This window comes from Bos indicus x Bos taurus, chromosome X (genome assembly GCF_003369695.1).
Source record: "Bos indicus x Bos taurus breed Angus x Brahman F1 hybrid chromosome X, Bos_hybrid_MaternalHap_v2.0, whole genome shotgun sequence".
NCBI classification, from domain to species: Eukaryota; Metazoa; Chordata; class Mammalia; order Artiodactyla; family Bovidae; genus Bos; species Bos indicus x Bos taurus.
Window position 1 is genome coordinate 142898313 of NC_040105.1, and position 16213 is coordinate 142914525.

A 16213-nucleotide genomic window follows, 5' to 3' on the forward strand; every position below is an offset into this window, starting at 1 on the left:
GGGCTTTATCCCAGGGATGCAAGCATTCTTCAATATCCGCAAATCAATCAATGTAATACACCACATTAACAAATTGATAAACAAAAACCATATGATTATCTCAATAGATACAGAGAAAGCCTTTGACAAAATTCAACATCCATTTATAATAAAAACTCTCCAGAAAGCAGGAATAGAAGGAACATACCTCAACATAATAAAAGCTATATATGACAAACCCACAGCAAACATTATCCTCAATGGTGAAAAATTGAAAGCATTTCCTGTAAAGTCAGGAACAAGACAAGGGTGCCCACTTTCACCATTACTATTCAACATAGTTTTGGAAGTTTTGGCCACAGCAATCAGAGCAGAAAAAGAAATAAAAGGAATCCAAATTGGAAAAGAAGAAGTAAAACTCTCACTGTTTGCAGATGACATGATCCTCTACATAGAAAACCCTAAAGACTCCACCAGAAAATTACTAGAACTAATCAATGACTATAGTAAAGTTGCAGGATATAAAATCGACACACAGAAATCCCTTGCATTCCTATACACTAATAATGAGAAAACAGAAAGAGAAATTAAGGAAACAATTCCATTCACCATTGCAACGGAAAGAATAAAATACTTAGGAATATATCTACCTAAAGAAACTAAAGACTTATATATAGAAAACTATAAAACACTGGTGAAAGAAATCAAAGAGGACACTAATAGATGGAGAAATATACCATGCTCATGGATTGGAAGAATCAATATAGTGAAAATGAGTATACTACCCAAAGCAATTTATAGATTCAATGCAATCCCTATCAAGCTACCAACAGTATTCTTCACAGAGCTAGAACAAATAATTTCACAATTTGTATGGAAATACAAAGAACCTCAAATAGCCAAAGCAATCCTGAGAAAGAAGAATGGGACTGGAGGAATCAACCTACCTGACATCAGGCTCTATTACAAAGCCACAGTTATCAAGACAGTACGGTACTGGCACAAAGACAGAAATATAGATCAATGGAACAAAATAGAAAGCCCAGAGATAAATCCACGCACATATGGACACTTTATCTTTGACAAAGGAGGCAAGAATATACAATGGATTAAAGACAATCTCTTTAACAAGTGGTGCTGGGAAATCTGGTCAACCACTTGTAAAAGAATGAAACTAGAACACTTTCTAACACCATACACAAAAATAAACTCAAAATGGATTAAAGATCTAAACATAAGACCAGAAACTGTAAAACTCCTAGAGGAGAACATAGGCAAAACACTCTCTGACATACATCACAGAAGGATCCTCTATGACCCACCTCCCAGAATACTGGAAATAAAAGCAAAAATAAACAAATGGGACCTAATTAAACTTAAAAGCTTCTGCACATCAAAGGAAACTATTAGCAAGGTGAAAAGACAGCCTTCAGAATGGGAGAAAATAATAGCAAATGAAGCAACTGACAAACAACTAATCTCAAAAATATACAAGCAACTCCTACAGCTCAACTCCAGAAAAATAAATGACCCAATCAAAAAATGGGCCAAAGAACTAAATAGACATTTCCCCAAAGAAGACATACAGATGGCTCACAAACACATGAAAAGATGCTCAACATCACTCATTATCAGAGAAATGCAAATCAAAACCACTATGAGGTACCATTTCACAGCAGTCAGAATGGCTGCGATCCAAAAGTCTACAAATAATAAATGCTGGAGAGGGAGTGGAGAAAAGGGAATCCTCTTACACTGTTGGTGGGAATGCAAACTAGTACAGCCACTATGGAGAACAGTGTGGAGATTCCTTAAAAAACTGGAAATAGAACTGCCTTATGATCCAGCAATCCCACTGCTGGGCATACACACTGAGGAAACCAGAAGGGAAAGAGACACATGTACCCCAATGTTCATCGCAGCACTGTTTCTAATAGCCAGGACATGGAAGCAACCTAGATATCCATCAGCAGATGAATGGATAAGAAAGCTATGGTACATATACACAATGGAGTATTACTCAGCCATTAAAAAGAATACATTTGAATCAGTTCTAATGAGGTGGATGAAACCGGAGCCTATTATACAGAGTGAAGTAAGCCAGAAGGAAAAACACCAATACAGTATACTAACGCATATATATGGAATTTAGAAAGATGGTAACAATAACCCTGTGTATGAGACAGCAAAAGAAACACTGATGTATAGAACAGTCTTATGGACTCTGTGGGAGAGGGAGAGGGTGGGAAGATATAGGAGAATGGCACTGAAACATGTAAAATATCATGTATGAAACGAGATGCCAGTCCAGGTTCGATGCACGATACTGGATGCTTGGGGCTAGTGCACTGGGATGACCCAGAGGGATGGTATGGGGAGGGAGGAGGGAGGAGGGTTCAGGATGGGGAACACATGTATAACTGTGGTGGATTCATTTTGATATTTGGCAAAACTGATACAATTATGTAAAGTTTAAAAATAAAATTAAAAATTTAAAATTAAAAAAAAAAAAAAAAAAGAAATGAGGACAATCTCAGAGACCTCTGGGACAATGTTAAATGCCCCAACATTTGAATCATAGGAGTCCCAGAAGAAGAAGACAAAAAGAAAGACCATGAGAAAATACTTGAGGAGATAATAGTTGAAAACTTCCCTGTTTGGGATGCAGAGAGTCCCAAACAGGATAAGCCCAAGGCAAAACACCCCAAGACACATATTAATCAAATTAACAAAGATCAAACACAAAGAACAAATATTAAAAGCAGTAAGGGAAAAACAACAAATAACACACAAGGGGATCCCCATAAAGATAACAGCTGATCTTTCAATAGAAACTCTTCAGGCCAGCAGGGAATAGCAGGACATACTTAAAGTGATGAAAGAAAATAACCTACAGCCCAGATTACTGTCCCCAGCAAGGATCTCATTCAAATATGAAGGAGAAATCAAAAGCTTTACAGACAAGCAAAAGCTGAGAGAATTCAGCACCACTAAACCAGCTCTCCAACAAATGCTAAAGAATCTTCTCTAGACAGCAAACACAAAAAGGGTGTATAAACTCTAACCCAAAACAATAAAGTAAATGGCAATGGGATCATACTTATCAATAATTACCTTAAATGTGAATGGGTTGAATGCCCCAACCAAAAGACAAAGACTGGCTGAATGGATACAAATACAAGACCCCTATAAAAAAAAAAAAAGACCCCTATATATATTGTCTACAAGAGACTCACCTCAAAACAAGGGACACATACAGACTGAAAGTGAAGGGCTGGAAAAAGATATTCCACGCAAATAGAGACCAAAAGAAAGCAGGAGTAGCAATACTCATATCAGATAAAAGAGATTTTAAAACAAAGGCTGTGGAAAAAGACAAAGAAGGACACTACATAATGATCAAAGGACCACTCCAAGAAGAAGATATAACAATTATAAATATATATGCACCCAACATAGGAGCACTGCAATATGTAAGACAAATACTAACAAGTATGAAAGGAGAAATGAACAATAACACAATAACAGTGGGAGACTTTAATACCCCACTCACACCTATGGATAGATCAACTAAACAGAAAATTAACAAGGAAACACAAACTTTAAACGATACACTAGACCAGTTAGACCTAATTGATATCTATAGGACATTTCACCCAAAAACAATGAATTTCACCTTTTTTTCAAGTGCACACAGAACCTTCTCCAGGATAGATCACATCCTGGGCCATAAAGCTAGCCTTGGTAAATTCACAAAAATTGAAATAATTTCAAGCATCTTTTCTGACCACAGTGCAGTAAGATTAGATGTCAATTACAGGAGAAAAACTATTAAAAATTCCAACATATGGAGGCTGAACAAAAAGCTGCTGAATAACCAACAAATCACAGAAGAAATCAAAAAAGAAATCAAAATATGCATAGAAACAAATGAAAATGAAAAACACAACAACCCAAAACTTGTGGGATACTGTAAAAGCAGTGCTAAGGGGAAGGTTCATAGCAATACAGGCATACCTCAAGAAACAAGAAAAAAGTCAAATAAATAACCTAACTCTACACCTAAAGCAACTAGAAAAGGAAGAAATGAAGAACCCCAGGGCTAGTAGAAGGAAAAAAATCTTAAAAATTTGGGCAGAAATAAATGCAAAAGAAACAAAAGAGACCATAGCAAAAATCAACAAAACCAAAAGCTGGTTCTTTGAGAAGACAAATAAAATTGACAAACCATTAGCCAGACTCATCAAAAAACAAAGGGAGAAAAATCAAATCAATAAAATTAGAAATGAAAATGGAGAGATCACAACACACAACACAGAAATACAAAGGATCATAAGAGACTACTATCAGCAATTATATGCCAATAAAATGGACAAATTGGAAGAAATGGACAAATTCTTAGAAAAGTACAACTTTCCACAACTGAATGAGGAAGAAATAGAAAATCTTAACAGACCCATTACAAGCATGGAAATTGAAACTCTAATCAGAAATCTTCCAGCAAACAAAAGCCCAGGACCAGACAGCTTCACAGCTGAATTCTACCAAAAATTTAGAGAACAGCTAACACCTATCCTACTCAAACTCTTCAAGAAAATTGCAGAGGAAGGTAAACTTCCAAACTTATTCCATGAGGCCACCATCACCCTAATACCAAAACCTGACAAAGATGCCACAAAAAAAGAAAACTACAGTCCAATATCACTGATGAACATAGATGAAAAAATCCTTAACAAAATTCTATCAATCAGAATCCAACAACACATTAAAAAATCATACATCATGACCAAGTGGCTTTATCCCAGGGATGCAAAGATTCTTCAGTATCTGCAAATCAATCAATGTAATACACCACATTAACAAATTGAAAAATAAAAGCCATATGATTATCTCAGTAGATGCAGAGAAAGCCTTTGACAATATTCAACATCCATTTATGATAAAAAAAAACTCTCCAGAAAGCAAGAAAAGAAGGAACATACTTCAACATAATAAAAGTTATATATGACAAACCCACAGCAAACATTATCCTCAATGGTGAAATATTGAAAGCATTTCCCCTAAAGTCAGGAACAAGACAGGGTGCCGATTTCCACCACTATTATTCAACATAATTTTGGAAGTTTTGGCCACAGCAATCAGAGCAGAAAAAGAAATAAAAGGAATCCAAACTGGAAAAGAAGAAGTAAAACTCTCACTGTTTGCAGATGACATGTTCCTCTACATAGAAAACCCTAAAGACTCCACCAGAAAATTACTAGAGCTAATCAATGAAGATAGTAAAGTTGCAGGATATAAAATCAACACACAGAAATCCCTTGCATTCATATACACTAGTAATGAGAAAACAGAAAGAGAAATTAAGGAAACAATTCCATTCACCATTGCAACAAAAAGAATAAAATACTTAGGAATATATCTACCTAAAGAAACTAAAGACCTATATATAGAAAACTATAAAACACAGGTGAAAGAAATCAAAGAGTACACTAATAGATGGAAAAATATACCATGTTCATGGATTGGAAGAATCAATATAGTGAAAATGAGTATACTACCCAAAACAATCTATAGATTCAATGCAATCCCTGTCAAGCTGCTGCTGCTGCTGCTAAGTCGCTTCAGTCATGTCCGACTCTGTGTGACCCCATAGACGGCAGCCCACCAGGCTCCCCCATCCCTGGGATTCTCCAGGCAAGAACACTGGAGTGGGTTGCCATTTCCTTCTCCAATGCATGAAAGTGAAAAGTGAAAGTGAAGTCGCTCAGTCGTGTCCGACTCTTAGTGACCCCATGGACTGCAGCCCACCAGGCTCCTCCGTCCATGGGATTTTCCAGGCAAGATTACTGGAGTGGGGTGCTATTGCCTTCTCCGCCCTATCAAGCTACCAACGGTATTTTTCACAGAGCTAGAACAAATAATTCCACAATTTGTATGGAAATACAAAAAACCTCAAATAGCCAAAGCAATCTTGAGAAAGAAGAATGGAACTGGAGGAATCAACCTGCCTGACTTCAGGCTCTACTACAAAGCCACAGTCATCAAGACAGTATGGTACTGGCACAAAGACAGAAATATAGATCAATGGAACAAAATAGAAAGCCCAGAGATAAATCCAAGCACCTATGGACACCTTATCTTTGACAAAGGAGGCAAGAATATACAATGGAGAAAAGACAATCTCTTTAACAAGTGGTGCTGGGAAAAGTGGTCAACCACTTGTAAAAGAATGAAACTAGAACATTTTCTAACACCATACATAAAAATAAAATGGATTAAAGATCTAAACGTAAGACCAGAAACTATAAAACTCCTAGAAGAGAACATAGGCAAAACATTCTCTGACATAAATCATAGCAGGATCCTCTATGACCCACCTCCCAGAATATCGGAAATAAAAGCAAAAATAAAGAATTAATCTCAAAAATATACAAGCAAGTCCTGCAGGTCAATTCCAGAAAAATAAACTACCCAATCAAAAAATGGGCCAAAGAACTAAACAGACATTTCTCCCAAGAAGACATACAGATGGCTAACAAACACATGAAAAGATGCCTAACATCACTCATTATCAGAGAAATGCAAATCAAAACCACAATGAGGTACCATTTGACGCCAGTCAGAATGGCTGCTATCCAAAAGTCTACAAGCAATAAATGCTGGACAGGGAGTGGAGAAAAGGGAACCCTCTTACACTGTTGGTGGGAATGCAAACTAGTATAGCCACTATGGAGAACAGTGTGGAGATTCCTTTAAAAACTGGAAATAGAACTGCCATACGACCCAGCAATCCAACTGCTGGGCATACACACCGAGGAAACCAGAATTGAAAGAGACATGTGTACCCCAATGTTCATCGCAGTACTGTTTATAATAGCCAGGACATGGAAGCAACCTAGATGTCCATCAGCAGATGAATGGATAAGAAAGCAGTGGTACATATACACAATGGAGTATTACTCAGCCATTAAAAAGAATACATTGGAGTCATATTATACAGAGTGAAATAAGTCAGAAAGAAAAACACCAATACATTATACCAACACATATATATGGAATTTAGAAAGATGGTAACAATAACCCTGTATGTGAGACAGCAAAAGAGACAAAGATGTAAAGAACAGTCTTTTGGACTCTGTGGTAGAGGGCGAGGGTGGGATATTTGGGAGAATGGCATTGAAACATGTATAATATCATATGTGAAATGAATCACCAGTCCAGGTTGGATGCATGATACAGGATGCTCAGGGCTGGTGCACTGGGATGACCCAGAGGGATGGTATAGGGATGGATGTGGGAGGGGGGTTCAGGATGAGGAACATGTGTTCACCCATGGTGGATTCATGTTGATGTATGGCAAAACCAGTACAATATTGTAAAGTAATTAGCCTCCAATTAAAATAAATAAATTTATATTAAAAATAAAAAATAAAAGCGTGGACTGGAGGGGACTTCCTTGGTGGTCCATTGGCTAAGACTCCCCAGTCTCAATGCCGGGGGCCTGGGTTTGATCCCTGGTCATGGAACTAGATCCCACATGCCACAACTAAGCGTTCACATGCTGCAACTAAGACCCAGTACAGTCAAAAAAAAAAAGAAATATATTTTTTGAAAACAGTGGACCAGAGGATAAGAATGCCTGAGTTCATATCCCAGCTCAAACACTTGTTAGTTGAGATCCTAGCTCTGCTAGGTAGCAGCTGTGTAACCTCAAATGAGTTACACATAATCCCTCTGGTACTTCATTTTCTTCATCTGTATAGTGGAGATAAAACCTACTGCATAAGGGGGACAAATTAATGAAGGAAAGACTTGGACAAGTTTCTGACACAGAGCAAAAGTTCAATAAATATGAACTGTTATTACTATTTTTGTTACTATTTTTCCATTTACCGGTAAAAGTGCAGTGAGTCCTCCAGAGGATATTCATAGGTTATGTGCAAATACTACACCATTTTATATGAGGGACTTGAACATCCATGAATTTTGGTATTTGAGGGGGTCCTAAAGCCAATCCCCACAGATACCAAGGGATGACAGTAAAAATGATTTTAATTAAAAAAAAAAGTAACCTGAATATTACATTTTCATTGGTTTCTGCTCATTAGACTCAATGCTTAAACTGTGTTGGACAGGAAAAAAGCAATCTGCACACTGCAGCAGAAATGGCTTCTAAAAATACATTAATTTTTTAATTGCCTTTTTTTATTCCTGAAACTTTTATTACTCTCATTTTTACCCATCATCAGCAACAGGGCCTTTGAGCACTATGTCTGCGAATATGTTCACATAAGGTTAAAGGGACAAAAGCAAAAGCTCTGGCCTATTATCCAATTATATGTCAGTCTAATTTTGAAATTACTTGTAGAAAAAACCTAAATCCACAAAATTACAGTCCACAACTCAATTCTTACCCGATTGATTTTTTAAATAAGATAATCAACAACAGAATAATGGCCAAAGATGAAAAACATCTTAGGTGAAAATATAACAGGTGTTTGGGTGGTGAACACAAGTAGTTTTTAGTTGGTAGTCATCCTAGAAAAATAACATGTATGTAACTATTATTTTTTAAAGAAAGAAATAAAAGTCGTAGAATAATGGAACATCAAGTCTCAATTGAAGAGTGCTTTCAAGATTTAGTTATTTCCTGCAGTGAACTATCCACAGGGGTGAAGTGGGCTTCATGCACCTTAGCATCACACAAAACACTGGACTTGTATGTGAAAGTCAATGGATTACGTGCCTCTGTCTTTTTCAGAGCAACATTCACAACAGAAAATTGCACAATATGAATCATAAATCCCCATGCCTTCAAATCACTGTAGCTTAAAAAGAACTAGCTGAATGTGGTATGGAGGGGACTAATTTGATATCAGTTGAGGTGGTTATCAATTCAAACCCTCACTTTAAAAATTGATAATTAAAGGGAAAGAATTAAATACATTTCCTGCCTTTCTAGCAGAAACTGAATTCCAGAACAATTAAAAGGAGCCTAGCTGATAATTGAGAGCAGTGCTTATAGGAAACTGTCAGCTTAGAAATGTAGATTAAATGATAGATGAGAAAAATCATCATCATTTCACAACCACTAGTGAGATTATTGAATCAAGCAAGGATACTAACTGACCAATAAAAAGCATCAGCTGAAGAGTTGACAGGGTGCTAACATAACACCACACAGATTATCTCCCAGTGGCAAGGGGAGACAACACGTAGATGGCAAGAGGGGACATGTTATTATCATCTTAAATACAGTGGTCGATCTTAGCCTCACTATGGGTGGACAACTGGATATTATCTGTCTCCTGATACCTGGGACAGCTGGAAAGATTGAAATATGGACTGAGCATTAGATGATGTGCATGCATGCTAAGTCGCTTCAGTTGTGTCTGACTCTTTGCGACACTATGGACTGTAGCCCACTCTTCTGTCCATGGGATTCTCTAGGCAAGAATACTGGCTAAGTCGCTTCAGTCGTGTGCGACTCTGTGCAGCCCCACAGACGGCAGCCCACCAGGCTCCCCTGTCCCTGGGATTCTCCAGGCAAGAACACTGGAGTGGGTTGCCATTTCCTTCTCCAATGCAGAATACTGGACTGAGTAGCTATTTCCTTCTCCGAGGGATCTTCTCAACCCAGGGATCGAACCTGCATCTCTTATGTCTCCTGCATTGGCAGGCGGATTCTTTACCACTAGTGCTACCTGGTAAGCCCGTATTAGACGATATTAAGGCCATAATCATTTTTAAAGTGAGGCCATGCTATTTTGGCTATTTAAGAAGCGATCTTAGCTTTTAAAGATACATACTGAAGTTTAAAAAAATTCAGCAGTACTTGGAAGTCAACTTCAAGTTAAAAAGGCTGTTTTCTAATCAGGAATTCAAAACTGGCACAGGACTGAAAATAAAATTGGTTTCCAAGAAGCAGGGGAAGAATAGATAATATTTTAGGGATGAAAAGAAATGCAGATGCAGAAGAAAAGCAATTCCCTCTGCAAAGCACCCACCCCCAAATATGGCCAGTGGCCCAATTAGTCACAAAGAAAGGGAAAACAGCAAAGCAACAGGAAAAAATGCTGTTGGCCAAAATGTTACTACAGTGATAAACAAAACATTGTCAAAACACTAGAAACCTTAAGGAAAACTATACAGAAGATTTAATTTATTGGTAGCCACACCTAAATACATTTTAAGTACCACTACTGATGGCACAGCATGGAAGAAGAAAGTGTTTAGAAAGGATTATTTCTTGGGATTAGAAGCTGGTCACTTTGGGCTACAGTGACTTTTAGTGCAGGTTCTGGAATTATCTGTCTATGTGATAGTCCTTAAGAAATTTCTCCACGGCCCCCAGTGTCTCCATCTTAAAAGTGAGGGCCTGGACCAGAACCTAGAGTTTTGAAAATTTATAATTAAAGGCAACGAAACATGTAAACATATACCTCATTAGATGACCTCTCGGGCAATGTTCATGCTGTAATTATTCATTTCCTAATTCAATGGTTCTAGAAGTAAAATGACAGTCTTTCCGCTAGTATATGCAGTTCAGTTTGTGAGGATTATTGTCATGTAGAGAAAGTAGATTAGTCATCCAGTTAAAAAGCAAACATGGAGGTTTGTTCTATGATCCTTTCCCCTGCCTGGCACTTTTATTATATTTTTAGTTTTAAACACTGATCTTATTTAATGGTCTGCAGCCACCACAAACAAAAACATCTTATGCTTTTAGTGCTCCATCTTGTCAGTGTATCCGCCTCACCAAATTATAGAATTATCTGCCTCATCGGGACAACATGTTACCCTCTAGACAGCAAATTGAAAAAAAGCAATTTTCCCATCTCTGAGAAAGATAATTGATTTGATTTTGCTGTCAATGTTATCATCATTCACTCTATCACCCAGACTTGAAACCCTGAAATTATTTTTTACTCTCACCACCTTTCATCACCCACACAGAGTCACTGAGTCATAATGAGTTCCCTTTAATAATGTCTTTTGCATCAATCGCCTCTGCTACCACCTAAGTTCGAATCCCTATTATCTCACAGGCTTGGATGACCATGATATTCGCTTTTCCCTTAATGACTTGTATGGAGTTTCTTTTTATTATAAAAGTAATACATGCTCATTACAGGCAATTTGGAAATTTCAGAAACATGGAGAGACAAAATAATATCAATTATCCACAATCTTTCTGCCCAGAGATGATTATTTTGACCTATTTCCTTCCACTCATTGTTCTATGTATATATTGATGAATTTTTATAAAAATTAGGATTGTAAGACACTACACATTTATGATACGTTTTTTATACTTATGTCGTAAGTATTTTGTTAGGACACTAAATGCTTTGAAAACCTAACTTGTTAAAAAACTTATTCTTGACTGTTGATGTTTCCTTGGCTTCTAATTTTTTGTGTTAGAAACAAAATCTGCATTGGCCATCCTTATGTCATTGTTGGATTATTTTCCTAAAATAAATTCCTGAAGACATAATTATAAGATTGAAGATGATTCTGATTACATTTTATTGGGTTGCTCTCCGGAAAGAAGGGCATTTTACAGGCCCACCAGTGGTGTGTGAAGAGTACCAGTCCCCCATCCATTTGTTAACACTGGATATTAGCACTTTTTAGAAATTTAATAAGCTGGAAATTCATATATCTTTGGTTGTATGTCTCATATATATCAATGAGTCCAAACACGTTTTCACAGACATTGGGCATTTGTGTCATGGCACTTTGCCTGTCTTCATTCTGCTAAGAGTGGTAGCAAACTCAAATGCCTTTCAGGGGTCTAGCATGTTAGGTCAATGTGTGAAACCACAGTGGGAATTGGGAATGGTAGGGCCTGAGATGAATTGGTAGTCCATGCCCTGCTTAAGATCCCAAATTGAAAATTTTTAAATACACTACACTGGCCAAACAAAACATCTATGGGACAAATTCAGGACTACATTATCAGTTAGCAACTGTGATAGCACTTCCTGTCTCTAATTCATTCCCTTCAGGTTGTTGTCAGAATGATAGGAGTGGAGACAAGGGAACCCTCCTACACCATTGGTGGGAATGTAAATTGGTACTGCCACTATGGAGAACAGTATGGATATTCTTTAAGAAGTTAAAAAGAGAGCTACCATATGATCCAGAAATCCCACTGCTGGGCATATATCTGGAGAAAACCATGGTCCAAAAGGATATATGCACCCCAGTGTTCACTGAAGCACTGTTTACAGTAGCTAAGACATGGAAGCAGCCTAAATGTCCATTGACAGGGGAACAGATAAAAAAGATGTGGTATATTTATACAATGGAGTACTACTTGGCCATTAAAAAGAATGCCATTTGCAACTTAGACGGACCTAGAGATTGTCTGGGAGTAAGTCAGACAAAGACAAATATTGTATGATATTGCTTATACACAGAATCTAAAAAAAATGATACAAATGAGCTTATTTATAGAACAGAAATAGAGCACAAACTTACAGAATAGATTTATGGTTACCAGGGGCAGGGAGGGTAGGGGAAAGGGATAGACTGGGGAGTTTGGGATTGATGTGTACACACCGCTATTGATATATTTAAAATGGATAACCAACAAGGACCTACCATATAGCACAGGGAATTCTGCTCAATATTACCTAACAACCTAAATGGGAAAATAATTTGAAAAAGAATAGATACATGTATATGTATAACTGAATCACTGTGCTGTACACCTGAAACTAACACAACATTGTAATCAACTCTACTCCAATTTTAACTATTTAGGTTGGCCAAAAAGTTCATTAGGGTTTTCCATTCCATCTTACAGAAAAACCTGAACAAACTTTTTGGCCAGGCCAGTCAGTTCAGTCACTCAGTTGTGTCTGACTCTTTGCGACCCCATGGAGTGCAGCATGCCAGGCTTCCCTGTCCATCACCAACTCCTGGAGCTTGCTCAAACTCATTTCCATTGAGTCAGTGATGCCATCCAACCATCTCATCCTCTGTCGTCCCCTTCTCCTGCCTTCAATCTTTCCCAGCATCAGCATCATTGGCCATGCCAATGAAAAGGATTCATGTTGATGTATGGCAAAACCAATACAATATTGTAAAGTAATTAGCCTCTAATTAAAATAAATAAACTTAAAAACAAACAAGCAAACAAACAAAACCCCAAAGAATGATATTCCTATTACCTTCTCATAGAGACCAACCAAAATGTGACTCCAAATCTATTTCTGGGAACTCCTCTATCCCAACCCAGTATTTCTACCACACAGAACTCTAAGGAGACTGTGAGGCTCTTGAGGACAAACATCCTGTCTTACAAAAGGCCCTGCAGCATGGTGGAAAGAGAGAACTCTAGAATCAGACACTTCTTGGTCAAATCCCACCTTATTATTTCCTTGCTGTGTGACTACAGTAAAGTTATCTAACCTCACTGAGGCTCCAATTCCTCATCTACAAAATGCTACTAAGAGCACTGACACCACAGGGTGGGTATGAAGATGGAGCACTGAATACACTGTGTACACATGGGAGACTGCCAGTCGCTGGTTACAGGTGTTATTAGAATACTTGCACAATTCTTAGCCTCCAGCATCTATCACAGCAGCTGGTAAAATGAAGACACAGGGGTAATCCTAAGGAAAATATCGGTAACAGTGATTTTCAAAGTGTGGTCTGTGAATGATCTTGCCAGGAGAGGCATCACTGTTGGGCTCCTGTTAAGTATGCAGATTCCTGGGAACCATCCCAGACCAGTGAGTTCGAACTTCTTGAAACAGGGCCCAGGATTCTATATTCTTACAAGCATTCCAGTCAACTGTGACTCAAAGGTGAAGAACCAGTGGTTGCCACAGCCACCTCGGTCACAATATATGAGTCCTTCATTAGGCAGCTGACTTCTGGATCTCCCTGCCTAGTGGTGCCCTATATAGCAGAGTTACCCACTGTCTATGACCCTGATTTGGTGAAAAAGATCCAGCATGCGAGCCTCTGTGCCTTCCTTCCCTAGCCACATAGCATCACTGCCACTGTGAACCACCCGTTATTATAAGAACTGTTCGGGCATTAAAGAGAAATGGAAAGTATTATCAGTAGTAATACTAAGCACTAACATTTGTTGTGGTTGTTTAGTTGTTAACTAAAAAGTTAATACAATAGTCATGTCTGACTCTTGCAACTCCATGAACTGTAGCCTACCAGGCTCCTTTGTCCATGGGATTATCCTGGAAAGAATTTTGGACAGGGTTGCCATGCCCTCCTCTAGGGGATCTTCCCGACCCAGGGAACGAAGCCAGGTCTCCTGCATTGCAGGCAGATTCTTTTACCACTGAGCCACCTGTGAAGCACCAAGCACTAATATTTACTAAGCACCTATAAAGTAATTTCCAGGCACACTAAGGAGTTTCTATGTATTAATTTAATCCACATAACAACATTATGCATGATAAACTGCTTCAGTCATGTCCGACTCTTTGCAACTCTGTGGACTGTAACTTGACAGGCTCCTCTGTCCATGGAATTCTCCATGCAAGAATACTGGAGTGGATAGCCATACCCTCCTCCAGGGGATCTTTCCAACCCAGGGATCGAACCCACATCTCTTATGTCTCCTGCACTGGCAGGCAGGTTCTTTACTGCTAGTGCCACCTATTATTACCTTCACTTTACAAGTGTGAAAACTGAGACACAGGGAGGTTAAGGAAGTTACCTAAGGTCAAATAGATGGTACATGACACAGCAGAGATCCGAATCCAGACAATCTGACTCCAGAGCACAAGCTATTATCTACTATGTTCTACTATTTCCCTGAATTAAGTGTCTTATGCCTGAAATGATTACTTTAAGATACATACAATAATATTGATATTTATTTTATTTAGTGTCTTTATTATCTTATTTGGGTGAATGTATTTATCAGAGAAACCACAAACTCTTTTGTTCCCACAAGGTCTTAGCTCTCCCAGCCATAAATTCCAGCAGGAGTATCTGTAGCCACCTAACTCTAACAGTTCGGGGGGTAAGAGGTTGCTCTAGTTCCGTGTCTTCTGAGGCCAGCTTTTCAGGCAATAGCATGAATAAAATCGAACTCAACTGTTTGCATGCATGTGTACTCAGTAGCTCAGTCATGTGTGACTCTTTGCAACCCCAAGGACTATAGCTCACCAGGCTCCTCTGTTCATGGGATTCTCCAGGCAAGAATAATGGAGTGGGTTGCCATTTCCTCCTCCAGGGGATTGTCCTGACCTAGGGATCAAACTCGCATCTCCTGTGTCTCCTGCATTGCAGGCAGATTCTTTATCATGGAGCCATGAGGGAAGCCCTTTGACTGTTTATCTTATGTTTATATTTCCCGAAATTAAATTTGAAAGATTATCCAAGAGTCAGAAGACCTACCTATCAGTTTAGTTTCATAAAGGAGGCTCTTCCCCCTGCATGTTTGGATCAAATACATTCTCTTCCCCAGAGAGAGAATGAAGCCCAGCAATACAAACTGGGTGAAGTATTCTGGGGATTTCTTAAATATTATGTTTGGCCTGAGATACAGCATTTTAAATCAGTTCTTTAATCTTTTAGACCAAATGTACTTTAAAATAACCAATTTTGAAATGAAATTCTGACCCATGCTACAACATGGATGAACCTTGAAAACATTATGCTAAGTGAAAGAAGTCAGACACAAAAGGCCAAATATTGTAGGATTCCATTTATATTAGGTACCTAGACTAGGCAACTTCATAGAGACAGAAAGCAGAATTAGAGGTTGTCAGGTGTTGAGGGGAATGGAGAATTATTGTTTACCAGGTACAGTTTCTGTTTAGGATGATGATAACATTCTGGAAATAGTGAGGATGGTTGAGGATGGTCCAACAACATTGTAAATGTACTTAATGTCATTGACCTGATATTTAAAACTGGTTAAAATGGTAAATTTTATGTTATGTATATTTTACCAAAAAAAAATTTTTTAATCCTATAGCCTCCCCTCAAAAAATCAATTTTATACCCCATATAGTCAGTACTTACCAGGGTATCATCATTCTGGTCTCCAAACATTTCTTTAAAAATCTTGCCAGGATCAGGAATTGGAGGGAATATAATGATCTTGAGCCTTTAAGAAAACAGGGACATTTCTGATCAAATCTTCCAGTCCATAGAAATGTTCTTCTTAAATACAGCCATATTAAAAGAGGGCTTAGACAAAAGACATGGTACGCAAGTCATCTTTAGTGATAATGCAGTT

At 38.1% G+C, this 16213-nt stretch overlaps 1 protein-coding gene across 2 annotated transcripts in view; it reads right to left on the reverse strand.

The window, feature by feature from the left end:
* Positions 1-16213, reverse strand: part of IL13RA1 (interleukin 13 receptor subunit alpha 1) — a 78145-nt gene that overhangs the window by 18408 nt on the left and 43524 nt on the right. For both annotated transcript variants that reach the window (XM_027533674.1, XM_027533675.1), the window contains exon 10: positions 15997-16081. In XM_027533674.1, the coding sequence (XP_027389475.1) occupies positions 15997-16081 (85 nt within the window). The remainder of the gene's footprint in view (positions 1-15996; positions 16082-16213) is intronic.